Raw genomic sequence first — 16,758 nt, 5'->3', positions numbered from 1 at the left:
TGTGGAGAATAAAATCAAATCTATAAAGGGGTTGGTTTCATTTATTCTGAACGGACCAAATTCACTGTGAATATAGTTGCAGAAAAGAACCAAATCACAGAGATTTTGTTTGGAGATTTGGCTTCCAAATATAACCACAAGAAGGTATCCATTTACACAGACTGCTGAGCCTCCTTGCCAGTTCCTTGAATAAATTCTATAAAAGGTGTTGAGAAAAACCGCCAACAGTTTTTGAATGGTATAGCAATAAAGTATGTGTAACCTTGCACTCTCCATTGATACAGATGTCCAGCGAGTCAGCATGGCAACGAGTTCCATCAATAACTGCGGGAGCACGTTCAGTGTAAAAATTGTATCCTTCAGCCAAGCAGTTTAACGCACACGGTTTAACACCACCTGTTACAAAAAAAACATGCAGTTTATATTTAAAACACAGTTGTGCAGGGCCTAGTGCTGTCCAAATGTTTAAAAAAGACTTCATACAGATGGATTCATGTTTGACTGACTAAACGTGCTAGAAAAACAAAGCGAGTGGCTTGTGACGGTGGACATTGAATTTTACATTGGAGGAATTACTGTCTGGTAGACCATGGAAGCAGGAAGTATCGATTCTTTCAAGAACAGACTAGATAACATTTCTGTTTGGAAACAATATCTCGGGATACAATATGTAGTTTGGGACACGACATGTCAAGTGACAGCCATGATGGTGGAAAGCGAACTAAATAGACTTTGGACAAAACAAAATACTGCAGATGCTGGAAATCTGAAACAAAAACAGAGAGAGCTGGGAAACCTCAGCGGTTCAGGCAGCATCTATGGAGAAAGGAAAGTGAGTCAACATCAGAAGGGTCGTGGACCCGAAACGTTGACTCACTTTCCTTTCTCCCTAGATGCTGCCTGACCCGCTGAGTTTTCCCAGCTCTCTGTTTTTGTAAATAGACCTTGGTCTTCTTTCACTCAGCAAATTCTTATGCTTTTATGCACTCGGTTACTAACTGCCTGTCACTTATCTGCTCCAGGCTCCAAAGCAGAAGTGTGATCCTGGCAAAAAAAATCTTACACGAATGTGGGGAACATTTCTGGGAATGGTGCTGCCTTGACTATCCCTCAAACTGGCTGTGTGTATGTGTATGGATATGGATTTCTCTCTCTTCTTATCTAACTAAGTTCATTTCTCTCTAATCTTGATGTGTTGGAGGGGATCTGCTGTTCAAGTCGTTTGTGCTCTACTCAATTTATGATCCTGGACCTCACACACAAAGTAGGACAAGTTAATAAAAAGTCGTAGTTTGAGGCCTGATGTGCATTTTCCCTGGTCTTTCCTTAAGGCTTACCGAATCCGTACGTAACCTAGTGGTCAGGTTCAATCCCTTCTTACCGCACATCCGGTTCCTAACCAAGACCGCTTTCCTCCACCTGCGACACATTGCCTGCGTGAAAGCTACTATATAAATTCAAGTTGCTGTTGCTGTTGTTTACCAGACTCCACACCGGGAACACAATAACAACAATAACCCTTGCACTTATATAGCCCCTTCACTGAGGATAACATTGTAGAGTGCTGTACAAAAACTGGTTCCGATGCTGAGAAAAGGAGAGATGGGAGGGAGTTGTGGGGGGGGGGTGGGGGGGTTGACTGGGGCTAGACTATAGGGCAATTAATGAAGTAAGTTTAAGACAAGCCTTAATAGAGTGGTGATGAGAGGAACAGGGAGGGAATTCCAGAGTTTAGGAGAGTAGAATCTGAAGGCTCAGCTGGTGTGGAGAATACAGCGTTGGTGACTTTGACAAGGACTGTCCCAGCGCTATGGGTTTGACAGAAACCAGACTGGCAGGGCTTGAGGAGGCGTTGGAGAGGAATGCGGGGTTAAGTTGATTGTCAAAGGCATGTTTCAGGACTTTGGATAAGGTGCGCTGGAGATCAGCTGGTTGTTGGGAGAGGTTGAAGGGATCGAGAGTCCTTTTTTGGAAGAAAATGATGACAGCTCTTGCACTCCTTTGGGCACCTACCCAGAATACTATCCTGCTTGGGGGGGGCGGGGGTGGTGGTCCAGTAAGCAGGGTCTCCTTGGAGCTGAACTGGTTCCAAGGTGATATGTTTGGCAACAGAAAGTTGGAAGCGAGCCAGCCCTCTGCGACAGTCTTGGTAGTCCAGCACAGCCAGCCAGGCTCATCAGCAGGACTGGGGAGGGCAGACTAGTCACTAGGGACAGGGAGTCATCCAGCCCAGCACCCGGAATTTCCATGTGTAGGTGGGATGCATGAAATTCTCAGCTTGGTTTGGCTACTCAAGCATGATGATGGGTTTCCGCACGTGTCAGACACCTGGCTGACCAAAACAAAAATACCCAGAATCATCTTACGATTTCAACTCTCCATGAAAGATAACCAAGGAGGTCTTATTCCAGAAGGGGCGGAGCACTGGTGGTACTGTGAGCAACTGCAGCGGGCTGAGAGAAGGCCATCTGTCTGCTCTGTTGGCTTGGGCGGTGCATGGTACAAAGAGACGGCAAGATGAAAAAGGTTGGAAGATAATTAAAATAAGTGACAAATGAAAGAGAAATCAGAGAGAATCCCACTAACCTCCAGTGTATGGCTTCCAGTTGTAGTACTTTCCCCGAAAAGGTAGGTTATCAAAGTCTGCGCACTGTTTCTCACGAAAGTCACGTGAACCTGTCGGACATGGCTAATTGGAGGAAGAAAAATAAATTAATCGCTTGTGTTGTTAGTGGCCTTTTATTTTTTTCTGTTGAGGACATCAAAAGGTAGCCATGATCACTTTTTATAAATTTCCCCTTCTCTTTACCCCTGCATGAAACACCTCACTTCCACTTAATGTCGTACTGCAATAACAAAAAAACTTTGCTTTTTTCACAGTGGGAGGACATGTGAAAGTGTTTCACAAGATGCACTGTAAAGTGTAAGTGCCTGTGTATTTTATAGGCGAATTTGCACACAATAATGTACCACAAAGAGCGAAGACCAATTTTATCTGGACTTCTGTGCCATAAATTTCTATGGTTCCATAGATTGTTGGCCAGGACAACGGGAGAAAGACTTTTCTCTATATTATAATTTGGACCATTAATTGAGAGATCAAACCAGCATTCACCCACTTGTGGTTCTGTATACTGATGTACCAAAACACAAACCATTGCATGTGCAAATTGACAAGATCAAAACAGAGAAGTTCAAATTCACAAGATCACAAAAGAAAGGCTGTTTGGACCATTTGATCTCTTCTTTTTGGAACACCCACTCATTTTCCCCATTATAAAAACGAGCTGTTTCTCCCTTAATGCCTAGTGTCACAATCTATATACTACATTATCCTGCAACAGGAAAACGAACATCAGGGTGTCAAACGCACTTGGCCTTTGGGATTGGATGAGCAGACAAGCATGAACCATAGGATAGGCTGGTTTTCTGTAAAAATGATTAGTAATAACATCACTCCCTGTGAAAACAGTCACCACTGATGTCACTTGCTACGCAAGAAGCTCTGTTGTTCTCATTCCCTGCTTGTTGCATATGTATGCAGCACACATAGAGGCGAGCAAATTGTCCCGTGGGTCCATGAGACACTCACATCATAAGCAATGTACACAGATATCTTAAGTATAAGAGTCTAATGGAATAATTATGCTGTACTTTGCACAAAAAACGAAAATTGGACTCTGCAACATTTATTGTTTCCATTGCAAATAAAAAAAAACAGCAATAGTAATGAAACATTGGTTTGTCATTGGAGAGCATACAATGTCATCACACGAGCCAGCCAGCATCCACAATGGCAGTGCTTCACACAGAACAGTGTGGTTACTTAATGGCCAACCACCAGATCAGAGACAATAAATAAATTTTAATGTTTGGAAGATTTTTCCTTTCCACAAGAGCATGTTAACATTCAAAATAAGCAAGCATAATGAATATAAAGTGAATTGCACAATCATTTGCAGAACAAAAGGAGCCAAATTGGCTGTTCTTTTGTGCATGATGCCATTTAGATGCATTGCTGTTGGAAATAATTTGAACTGTCACATACTGTTCTAAACATTGAGGGGAAAATGCCCCAGCAAGCTGTCAAAATGACAAGAGAGTTTCTAGAGAGTAAATCAAATCTATGTTTTTTGCTCATCTTTGGTAAGTATTGTGTATTCTGCAGGCTGTAACCAGGGCAATAGTTCAATGAACAGCTTTTCTTCCACATCCCCAGTCTAAGGCACTCTGCAAACAATTACATTTATGCCAAGCAAAATACATTGATTAGATTTAGCACCATGTCTCTCTCACTCAATAAGGACGGGCGATTAAAGATTCAGCCACAAACAATGGAGAGTATTAAATCAATTTTATAAATCTTTGATAATCAAAGTTTCTAAATACAATAATTAAAAAACAATGTTCACTTAGATTAGCTTTGTTAAAAGTTAATAGTGATTTATTCCTGGTTTTAGTCATTGATTTATACATCCGTTATGTCTTCTGCATCAACTGTGGCCACTCTTTAAACAAGAGAATAGACTTGCAACTCTGAGAATTTCAATACATTATGTATTACCAGATTTCTAAATGTTACTTTCTGGAAGGTGACATTTTATAGAATGCTTTACACTAGTGCTCTCTAGTCTAGTACCACAATATGTGTGAGTATTTGATAAAATATTGTAAGAAATGTTCAAAATAATCATAAAATAATAATAATCTTTGCATTTGATACAGTGCCATATCACGTCATCAAGACGTCTCAAAATGCTAACAGGATTTATTGAAAAGTGTAGTGACTGTGTATTTTATGGGCAAAGTAGGGATAAGAAAAGCAATTTCATAATTAAAATTCATTAAAAGTGAAATTAATCCAGCCTGAGACATTTCAATCTATCCAAATTTATCTGGCTATTACCAATTTGTATCGCAGATATTATACATTGGTCAGTTTAATTGAATGTAGCTTTCGGTTTCTTTAAATTAACTTTTAGAAGCTTTAGCAAACATGCATTAACTTAACAGGAAGAGTCAGCTTTTATTATGTCCAGTCAGCACTTAATGCACTGATATGTTATACTTGTGCATCGAGTATGTAAAGCTATGATGGGTTGGGATTTTAAATGAGAGAGTTGGAATGGAAAATAGACTATAATTGGCTGGTGAGAATAAATAAGCAAACATTTCTTTGCAGAATATTCCCTCTGTGGGGGGTGAAGTAGGGTGCTACTTCTGGTCAGCATTTGCCCTTATAAGTTCTGAAGTGGGTAAAGTAAATAAATCCAGATAACATTAGCCTTTAAAGATGTTACTTACGTCAGTGTTACAGGAGCGATAGCGTTTCCTTTCTCCAAGGCAGTACTTCCCACCACCAGAAGGCCTGGTTTACGGGTTTAGAAAAATGAATGATTAAAGAAATAGTATCCCATTCTCTCAACGTTAGCTGCATATAAAATAAATAATATTTGTTAACATCTGCACAATACAACCCAACCAGGTCAAACTTTTTCTTAAAATAATTACTTAGAACGTGTTTTTTTTAAAAAAACAGTAGGTGATTTCTGTCACCTAGGTGAATAGTTACAGAAGATATGTGATACTTTCTACCACACAAAAAAAACATATTGAATTGAAAAGGTTGAAAACTGTATGGGAAAAAAATATTTTTGAGTCGATCAAAAAAGCCTAGAAAGATTGAAAACAGTTTTATAATATTCCTCACAAGCTAGCTGGAGGATATTGCCTTTTTGATCCATAAAAATAGCAGTAAAGTTCAGCAATAATGTAGGTAAGCTCGCAATTTCTTTGCTACGTTATCCCTGCAGAAAATATCTTTGTCTCATCCTACAGAATGCAAATTCTGCTGTGGCAGACAGCAGGATGCTCAGTACATATTTGAGATAAACCAAGTCTCTTCCCTGACAGTCTTATTTGGCCATGTGAATGTTTTCCAACTCCACTCTGTCTTGTTCTATTGCCTCAAGCTTAGCTTTTTAAAATCTTTTTTGAAGCTGTAATTAATAATTCCCTTTCCAAACTGCTGAGCGTATTCTCTATGGCGGGATTAGGTTTAGTGTTACTGAACCTGGGTTTCTGTCACTCCCCCGCCATCTTAGTGATAACTTTATTTTCTAACAAAAGGCAATAAACAGAGAGGCCAGCTACTTCATCAGTAAGTGATAATGATCCTCGCAATTGATACTGCGCCTTTCACATCTCAAAGTGCTTCACATGAACGTGACTGTGTATTTTGTAGGCAAAGCGATACTTAAATAACTAAAGCAAAACACCCAGAGGATTTACAGTGCTGTACTCAGAAAACTTTTCAACTCTGACCTTTCAGATAAGCCAGAAATGCTGCAAGGAGAAACACTAAAATAACAAGTACTGGAAGTGAATAAAACTTTACAAATTGTTATTTATCTGCATTTCACATAGTGTTATACACATTATAAAATGCTATTGGCTCATATATCTGGACGATACATAGTGTTATATTATCTGACCTGCTTTCTCTCCACTCCACTACCTGCTGCCTCTGCTCAGCTGGCTCTGGTCTCCTGCTTGTCCTTCATTCCCTCCACTACACTCCAAAGCTTTGGAACTCTCTCCTCCAATCCCTCCAACTTGCACCTCCTTCCCTTCTTTTAAATTACGACTGAAGACCTTCCTCTTTGACCGAGTTTATGGTCACTTCCACCCTCCCCCAGTTCGTGGTCAGACTCTGCCACTGTTAAGTGCTCTGAGACCCTGCCCCGTGTGACGGTCACCATATAAATGCAAGTTGTTGGTGTAATAGATTTTATGAAATTCTATTAGGTAATTTATCTGCACTTCACATAGTTAACCTTTAAATCCCTCCATGGTCTTGCCCCATATTACCTCTGCCATCTCCTCAAACCCTACCATGCCCGTCCGCTCCCTCTCTCAGCGGCCTGCTTCTCATCCCTTGCCCCATCATCGGGGTCAGACTTTCAATGTATCTGCTCTGTTCCATACTCTGGAACTCCCTGTCTCCTTCAAGAACTTCCTCTTTGACCTTCCGTGCTTCAGGCCATCTATCTGCCTCACCTTTCTGCCCTCTCCCCTCACCCCCTTGCCCTATCTCCAGCTCGGATGGAAACCCTGGACTGTCCTAGTGTCTTGGGACATCCTCCCAATGTGAAAAGCGCTATATAAATGTAATTTTTTTATTGTATTGTTACAAACTTTATAAAATGCTACTAGGTCATTTTTCTGCATTTCACACTAATTGCGATGACGGCAAAATGAAAAATGATTAAAACTAGAAATCTTGGCTTGAAAATAAGGAGGGTTTCTAAACTTGAAGACGTGAGTACATTAATCTTCATTTGAACATTCTACCTAGCACTATTAGAAATTACATAAAGTAAAAGATTGTCTGGTTTCTATAAGTTATTCATACATGTACCACAGCAATGTATTATGCAATTTACAGAGACCAAGAACTATATAGGTGCAGAAGAAATATACATGTGCAGGATACAGAAAATGTTTCATAAGTTAATAGCACATATGGGAGTGAGTTCCACAGTCTGCTCGTTAATAAAAGGTTTCCTGTATCCCAGTAAATAGCACGCAGCATTCGATTATGCAAGCATTCTGTTTTAAAAGCTTGTAAAAATAGAAAAATGAGGGATAATCAAGAATTTACTTTCCAGGAAGATAGAAGACTATTATAATATTATGTCGTGCCTATACTGTCAATTTATGCTTGTGGTGGCTCTGTGTGACACTGGTGTGTGTCAGTGTGACACTGGCATGTGTCAGTGGTCACTAGAGTGCATGTCAGTGGTCATTGGTGTCACTAGCTTGTGTATCATCGTGTGTGTTAGTGGGCACTGACAAGTGTGTCAGTATGTTACTGTCATGGATCAGATGTCACTGACATGTGCATCAGTTTGTCACTGGCACATGTCACAGTGTGTCACTGGCCTGTGTCAGCGTGTCACTAGCATGTCTATTAGCATGTCACTGATGTGTATCACGAGCATGTGTACACTGCTCCCTGGAGTGAATGCAGGGAACGTCTCTAACTGAAGCAATATCTGTTGCTGCCTGTGTAGTGAGACTTTTTTTAATGGAAATATTTTAAATGTGGAGAACTGTTGCCTGTCTCGTTCAACAGGTTAGAGATGGTATTACAAGTATTTAAATATTCCCTCAGGGAAACAATAGTCACATCGATTTAGAAAAAAGGGTTACTGAATAATGACAGTTCCTTACTCAAGGAGGCTGCTTTCACTGTTAAAACAGCAGTTGTTGAATATCTAAGTCATGTTGCTAACTATTTCTGTAACCACCAATATGACATAAAGAGACAGCACTATTCAGAGGTGCTAGATCCCAGTTAAAGAATATTAACATAATCTTTCCTATTCTTCTATACCATCTTCCGTATCCCTTTCTGAGATAAAAATGTGTTGTGTTCAAAGGTGTCTTGTTGCTCTGGCTTACTTTAGCTACTTACGCTGGACTGTCACAGTGCCTTAGGGATGAGGAGACTCCTCCCCCACATGTCCTACTGCATTCTCCCCATATAGACCATGGTCCCCAGGCCCCATCCACACTCTGAGGCCAAGTACCGAAAGGCACACACTCTCCTTGATAACACCACTGCAAGAGACCAGAAAACAGAGAATTAGCTATTCAATGAATTAGAGAATCAGTCTAACACACATTTATAACCATTTAGGCTGACATACTATGAATCAGTCAAATCCTCTGTTTAAGTCAGTGGAGTTTGATGTGCTCCACTTACTCTTGCAAACTTTTCTGGCAAAACTCTGTGAATATTCAAAATATGTCTGAAAAGGTTCCTTACCCCTTTTATAGTTAGCATTGCATGGCAAAGCTAACTCGAAGCATTAGCATTCCTTATCCTGAAAAATGTGTACTTTAGCGGGCACCAGATATCACTTAATAATATAATAATAATCCTTGCATTTGATATAGCGCCTTATCATGTCTTCAAAACATCTCAAAGTACTCCATAGAACATACTGTAAATTGAATTGACGGTATATAGTTTGTGGGCGAAATTGCTTGTCTTATTTAACCTATTAATAGTCATATTCCCGACTGCTGACTGTGGAGTCCTGTAGCTCAGTGGTTAGAGCGCTCGCTTTGCAAGCGAGAGACCTGGGTTCAATTCCCGGCAGGTGAAACCTTGGGCAAGATTCCTTACTCCACACGCCTAATAATAATCCCTCAAAAAAACAATAATAAACTGGTCATTTCAATCCATGACTGTTTGTGGGACACTGCTGTGCACAATTCGCTGCCGCATTTCGCCCACACGTATACAGTCAATTCATTTTACAGTCTATTCTGTGAAGCGCTTTGAGACGTCTAGAAGATGTGAAAAGCGCTATATCAAATGCGATTATTATTATTATTGAGCAACACTCTTTCATTTGTATGTGCAATATGTTATGCTCATTATGTCTGTACATTGAACCTGAGTAAAGAATATAACATTGTTGAAGGCTCCTTTAATTGAAACTATTTTAATTCTGAATAAACATGTGATTGTCTCATTGGTACACTACTATCTTTGCTATCAGCCCTTCACATCAGTAAAAAATAAACCATATGTTGAAAATGTTGCCTTCCTGACCTGAGTAACTGTCTTTGTTTTATTGGAGACCAAACAAGTACAATCTTTCTCGGATAAAAAATAACACACTGGTATTTTTCAAATCAGCAGCATGTACTCTTTAAAGCATTTTTAGTCGAGACCTGAATTTTGCTTGATGGAATAATGTGATTACATACAACATTAGTATTTTCACAGACTATTTCTACATCCACCTTGTAAAATTTGATTAAATGAAAGCGTGTTATACCTGTGTGCCTTATTTTATAGCTATAGTTGACGTTACATTTAACGTAGGAGGATTTACCAAAGTACCTTACAGGCAAGTGTGTGCAGAAATTGAGCCTCAAAAAGTAATAGCAGTCACAAATGATCTTGCTCCCATGACACACATCTACTTCAGCCAATGTAGCAAACTTCTCATTGCAAACCTTTTTCTAGTTGTTGAGACTGAGCCAGGACTGACTCCCGATTCCCATGTGCCACTTAAGATTACAAATCTAATATTGAGGTATCATTTACACTGATCCCTAAATTTCTATTATCAAATGTGTAGTGAAGAAAATCATTATTTCAGTCATTAGAATAAATTATATTCTGCATGAAACATTACTTATAAGATTTTACGCTAGAGCCCCAAAGACAGAATTTAATTAATAGGAACGGATCTGAGACAGTACGATCAATAAAATTCCAAGCAGTCAATTCTCCTTCCATAAACTTCCTGCAGGTTTATAAATTTCCTAGCAGTCAATTCTCCTTCCATAAACTTCCTGCAGAAACTAGCAAAAATAAGAGTCCTGGGTGCTGCCAAGGCAATTAACAAGCACAACTGTGATGATATTCCAGGCTTTATATTCTGCCTGCACATTAATAAAAAGGAAACCTTTACTATTACTGTAGACACAAACATTCTCAACATGCACAAATGGGTTCCTGGGAATCATCAAATTCAAGATACTGGGAAAGTTAACAACAGCAAAGAATGCCTGTGTTTCTCTGTTGAAGCTCTGTGATGTTGGGAAGCTTATGTGGCAAAGATATCTTCCTGACAACCCAAATCTTCTTAGTGCTTCACAAAGCTCAGATGACGTTTGCTTATTAATTATATCTATTAAATCTAAATCTTCAAAAAAATTGGGAGTCAGGACAACCAAAACAGTTAATCTGACACCTATAAATAGTCATTTATGCTTTTTATTCTGCTAGTCAAATGTGCCTGCATTTCACTGTCATCTGTGAACTCAAATAAACACATTTAAATGACAGTTGTTTTGCACTCCGAGTCTATTATGTAAGGTGTGTAAACACATGTGTACAGAGGGAACTGGAAGTGCCCTTAACTGTGTCATTTAAAAACTAAGGAAAAGGGTTAAAGATTAAGAACCGGTGAAAAGGATTCTGTAATCTTTTACATTGGATGTTAATTACATAGTTAGGCCACCTGTGATTTCTTCCCATACACATGTTTTTACACAACCTTTACACAAATTGCATAATAGACCTTCGTCATCACTTTCTCCACCACAAAGAAAGGTAGAAATCAAGAAGCTTCAGCACCAGCTTTTTGTGAATCACCCATATTATGTACTGTGTTCTTCTGAACTGTCCTTTCTCCCCCACATTCGCACCATGACCGCCACTTCCTACCCCATCTCCGCAACATTGCCAGACTCCTTCACTGCCTCACCCCTCAGGCTGCCGAAACCCTCATCCATGCATTCGTCACATCAAGGCTCAACTACAGGAACTCCCTTCTCATCGGCCTTCCCAAGTCTTCCCTTCACAAGCTGCAGATCATTCAAAACTCTGCAGCTCGTGTACTCTCATGCACCAGGCTCCGTGACCCCATCACTCCCACCCTCGCCCGACTCCATTGGCTCCCCATCTCCCAGAGGATCGAGTTCAAGATCCTCGTCCTCACTTTCAAGACCATCCATGGCCTTGCCCCCTCCAACCTCTCTGGCCTGCTGACTCCCTACCAAGCTGCCTGCTCCCTCTGTTCATCGTGCTCCGGTTTGCTCCATGTCTCCCCCCGACCCACCCTACCATTAGTGGCCGGGCTTTCAGCCTCTCTGCCCCTGCACTCTGGAACTCCATCCTACGGTCCCTTCGCCTCGCTTCCTCCCTTGCCTCCTTCAAGGCCGGTCTCAAGATCCTTCTCTTCGACCGTGCCTTTGGTCTCCCTCCCACTTCCCTGCCTTCCCTCACCCCTACACCAACCCTCCCCCATGCCCGGGCCCCGACACCTGACTGTTCAGCACTTTGGGACGTCCTCCCAACATGAAAGGCGCTCTATAAATGTAATTTTGTTGTTGAATAAAGAACACATTATTATAGTTATATTTGGGAAAAAGTAACAAGTGCAATATAGTAATTATAGAGCAATCAAAATTATAATTTTAGAACAATATTATAGTACATTAAAATTACTTTAATAACAGTGGATGACATGCTTTCTAAAATTTAAAACAATTTAATATATTCCCTACGTCTGTCACGACATCAGATGTGCCAGCCTGCCCTCCTCTCTTCTCACTCCTCTCTCTAAATCTCTCTAGCTTCTTGATCTCTCTTGTACTTGTTCAATTGACAAAATTACCATGGAATCCTAATAACACCATTAGGTATAATGCCCCCAAGAGTCTAGAAAAAGTACAATTGCACCTGGGCGCAATGGATACACACTGAAGCAATGGACACACAGAAACAATATGTACTTCATAAATTCTTCCAACAGACTAACGTTTTCACTTATTGCTAACATTCTTTGTTTAATTTCATCTAATAACAAAACATGAAGGAGCATAGTCCATCACTATTCATAGAATCATAGAATTATACAGCACAGAAGGAGGCCATTCGGCCCATCATGTCTGTGCCAGCTCTTTGAAAAGAGCTATCCAATTCAATCCCACTCCCCTGCGCTCTCCCCATAGCCCTGCAAACTTGTCCTCCCCAAATAATTATCGACTTCTCTCTTAAAAGTGGTTATCGAATCGGCTTCCACCACCCTTTCAGGCAATGCATTTCAGATCTGAGTAAAATTTCTCCTCACCTCCCCTCTGTTTCTTTTAACAAATATTTTAAGTCGGTGTCCTAGGGTTACCGACATATCCAGCAGTGTGTACCACCAGTGGAATTGGCAGCCACCAATTGAAACTCGCCACTGTTCATTGTTATAAAGATTAATAACAACTTGCATTTATACAGTGCCCTTCACATGGGATAGCATCTCAAAGTCACTTAAAGTTTTGCCCATAAAATACAGTCTAAATACTTTCCAGTGTATTCTACAGTGTATGAAGCACTTTGAGACGTCTCAACGATGTGATAAGGCACAATATCAAATGAAAGATTATTATTAATAAACTGGGATCAGTTATGCATAGTACCACATATGCCATTCAAATTTCTGATTCTGATTCTGTAATGGCATCTAAAAAGTACTCGAGAATTCACAGAAGTGGATTTACTAACTGTTGCAAAGGAAACTATCAACCAGAGAGAAGAGTTTGGAGAGGCTGCTAGACAAGCTGGTGAAAATGGAAGTCCATGTGTGTACATGTATCTGCATTCCTTTCATGTTACAAGATTTTGACAGTATTTTAATAGAATGCATCTCATATCATTTATGATTCATGATATGTATTATCTGTGTGCATGACAATTTTACTCCAACAAAAGGTAAGGATACTTGGTTACAAAGGAGATGATGTATATACTAAGCACCGACCATCTATAACAGACTATAAGAATTTATAGTCTTAAATGTAAGATTAAAACATTCTTTAAATTCTGTCTTCATTTAAAAGCCATCCTTCTGCAGTTCTACTGTTCTGATGTCATTGCACATCTACAAGATGACACAAAAGGTTCTTGCGAGTATGCAGAATCACACGTGTCCTTGCTTTGGCACCAACTCATCTTCATTACGGATCCTGGCCAAATAGCCTGCCAAAAATTCACTGTCAAAAGCTCACACATGACTAATAGGGCACTTGGCTCACGACTTGAAGGGAAGATGGTTTGCATTTAACTATATTCCATTAGAAGACAAGTGGAGTTAAACTCCTCCAGGAGAGAAGGAAATAAAATCTGAAGGAGATAAAGATGGTGAGAGAAAAAAAGAAAATGTAGCAGGAAATTCTGCTAAAGTATGAAGTTTGACCAGTGAGAGAGGTGGGTGGGAAAGAATGAACAACATAATGTTTATACGTGGGAATATCCTAACTTGGACAAAGACACCCACAATTAGTTTCAAAAAAGACAAGTCACCAGCCAATTATGAACTCACATATTATAGCTGGATATAAGAGCTAGAGCTGAGATGACTTGATGATCTGAGATTCCTGATTTAATTTGGTCTAAACTGAATCAAAACCTCAGCTCCCTTCTGCTCTGTTCCACCATTCTACAATGACCAAAAAGTCATATCTTCCCTATTATCTTTAAAAAATCAGCATTTCTTCAAGACAATTATGAGATATTGTAATGGTATCATGACTTTTTCCTCATCCTGTACATGGTTATTAAATGTGAAAAGGAAGGTGGAAATCCAAACTTCCCAACTTCAAACTTTTTTTTATTCACGTTGCAAGCACTGATTAATGCTGGGAGCTTTGCAGGGGAGAAGGAGAGGGAGAGAAAAAAAGTGTGTGTAACTGTTGTCTAGGTTCTACTTTCAGTTCAACCTTAAGACAAGTAGAGCTTAATGGACTGCTTTACATTGTGAACCTTTCGCTGGATTGAATCGAGTGTGGAGTAAAACGTGTAATGTGAAAACTGTAGCTTTGCGCATTCACTTCTCCAATTGTGGGCCTGAAGTCGCCTGAGGTCACCGAAGAATCCTTATCCTGCCATATCTTAAAGATTGCCTGGCAACAGGACTACCAGGCTTGCATCTGTGGTGTCTTATATCACCTCATTAGTTGCTTTCTGTATCTTTAAACAGTGTGGGTACGTGCAGCCTGTTAACTGTAATCAACGCTGCCCTACTGTGAGTACTTCAGAGCAGTTCAAACATTTATCCCAATCATTATTCAGAGGGAGATCAAGTGAGATTAAGCAGTCACTCCAGGTAGAAATCTCAACAGGCACTCGGTCTCGCATATACATTTTAACCATTTAGGCTGACATACTGTGAATCAGTCAAATCCTCTGTTTAGGTCAGTGGAGTTTGATGTGTTCCACTTACTCTTGCAAACTTTTCTGTCAAAATTCTGAGTGAACAAAATATGTCTGAAAAGATTCCTTACCCCTTTTTCAATGGTTCCAGTCTGGCACAGGGTACCCTCAGCAGCAGGGATACTGTTGGTCACACAGCGATTACTTTTGCTGAGGCACCAGAGCTCTCTACACACTTCCTAGGAAAGAATGCAGAAGCAAGTTGATCAGAATAAAGTCATAAGGCCTTTTTTTAAAAAAAGTGGCCTCATGCGTCCCACTCTGTGTCCCATTTCAAAAAGTTAGCGTGAATCAGGTAATAAATTCATTGAAACAACAACAGTAACAAATTGCATTTATATAGCTCCTTTCACATCAGGAGGACGCCTGAAAGACTATAAAAATATCCATGGCATACACAATACAAGCTTAGCGAATCAAGAAGCTAAAAATATTGTAGCTTTTGGCATAAAAAAAGTATCATAACCTGCATTCAGTAATATTCTTTTACAAAAATAGTTACCCTATCCTGTATTATTGTAGAGCTAAACATGTCGAACCAAAACAAGCCAGGCTGAGAACACATCCATTTCACCTTTGTCTCCACAAACGGCTTCTCCTCTAGCCCCCGCACAGTCTTGTGTGGTGTTCCTCAGGGCTCTGTCCTCGTTCCCCTCTTCTTCAACCTGTATATGCTCACTCTTGGTGACATCATCCACAGACATGGGGTCAACTTCCACATGTATGCGGATGACACCCATCTCTATCTCTCTGCCTCCACCCTTGACTCCAGGACCTCTGCTATCCTGACTGAATGTCTGTCGGACATCAAGCTCTGGATGAGAGCCAACTTTCTACAATTGAACATCAGCAAGACTGAGGCTCCCCTGATTGGCCGACCCCAGCACCTCCGTACCTCAGGCACTGGCAGCATCAGCATTCATGCACACTCCATCTCATCAAGCCAGTCAGGAACTAGGCGTTTTGTTTGAACCTCAACTGTCCTTTCTCCCCCACATCCATGCCATGACCCGCTCTGCCTTCCCCCACCACCGCAACATTGCCCAGCTCCGTCACTGCCTCACCCCTCAGGCCGTCAAAACCCTCATTCGTCATCTCAAGGCTCGACTATGTCAACTCCCTGCTTGTCGACCTTCCCAATTCTTCCCTCTACAAGCTGCAGGTCATCCAAAACTCTGCAGCTCCTGTCCCCTCCCGCACAAGATCCGTGACCTCATCACACGCAGCCTCGCCCGGCTCCACTGGCTCCCCATTCCTCAGAGGATCGAGTTCAAAATTCTCATCCTCATCTTCAAGGTCCTCCATGGCCTTACCCACTCCTACCTCTCCGACCTGATAACCCCTTATTAACCTGTCCACTCCATTCACTCAGCAGGCTCCAGCCTTGGGACGTCCTCCCAACATGAAAGGCGCTCTATAAATGTAATTTTGTTGTTTATATATCCCTTGCCCAGCCCACCCCACCACTGGTGGTCGGGCCTTCAGCCCCCATGCTCCGTAACTCCATCCCACATTCCCTTCGCCTCGCTCCCTCGTCTCCTTCAAGGCATGCCTCAAGACCCTCCTCTTTGAGCGTGACTTCGGCCACCCTCCCTGCTCTCCACCCTCCCTGATCCCAACACCCCCCCCCATCCCCCCAATCGGGTCCTAATCCCTGACTGTTTAGCACCTCGGGACGTCCTCCCGACGTGAAAGGCGCTTTCAAAATGTAATTTTGTATTGTATTGAATTTCAGTCCTGCACAAATGTACTGGATGAGTATCATCTTAACATATACAATGAATATTTCAGTAATTCAGATGGGGAATTGGAGTGGGGATAGATTACTGTTCTGGCTTTGCCCACACTTCTATCTCAAGACATGGCAAAGCTGCAAAAAGCTCTTCATACCATTTATACTATCCAGTTTTATTCTGGATTGAATGTGATAAATGCTCCAGGCTATTTTTACAATAGTAATTCAA

General features: G+C 40.9%; 1 protein-coding gene across 1 annotated transcript in view; it reads right to left on the bottom strand.

Moving 5' to 3' along the window:
- The window catches only part of LOC103177863 (A disintegrin and metalloproteinase with thrombospondin motifs 6), a 36,120-nt gene extending 29,223 nt beyond the window's left edge, over nucleotides 1–6,897 (bottom strand). The window contains exons 1-4 of the mRNA XM_042331774.1: nucleotides 6,890–6,897; nucleotides 5,305–5,368; nucleotides 2,587–2,689; nucleotides 263–396 (exon numbers count right to left, since the gene is read on the bottom strand). Coding sequence (XP_042187708.1) covers nucleotides 263–396; nucleotides 2,587–2,689; nucleotides 5,305–5,368; nucleotides 6,890–6,897 — 309 coding nt within the window. The remainder of the gene's footprint in view (nucleotides 1–262; nucleotides 397–2,586; nucleotides 2,690–5,304; nucleotides 5,369–6,889) is intronic.
- Nucleotides 6,898–16,758: the final 9,861 nt, after the last annotated feature.

The sequence above is a fragment of the Callorhinchus milii genome, unplaced genomic scaffold, assembly GCF_018977255.1.
Source record: "Callorhinchus milii isolate IMCB2004 unplaced genomic scaffold, IMCB_Cmil_1.0 Scaffold1, whole genome shotgun sequence".
In the NCBI taxonomy this organism is placed as follows: Eukaryota; Metazoa; Chordata; class Chondrichthyes; order Chimaeriformes; family Callorhinchidae; genus Callorhinchus; species Callorhinchus milii.
This window is presented reverse-complemented; position numbering and strand designations above follow the sequence as displayed.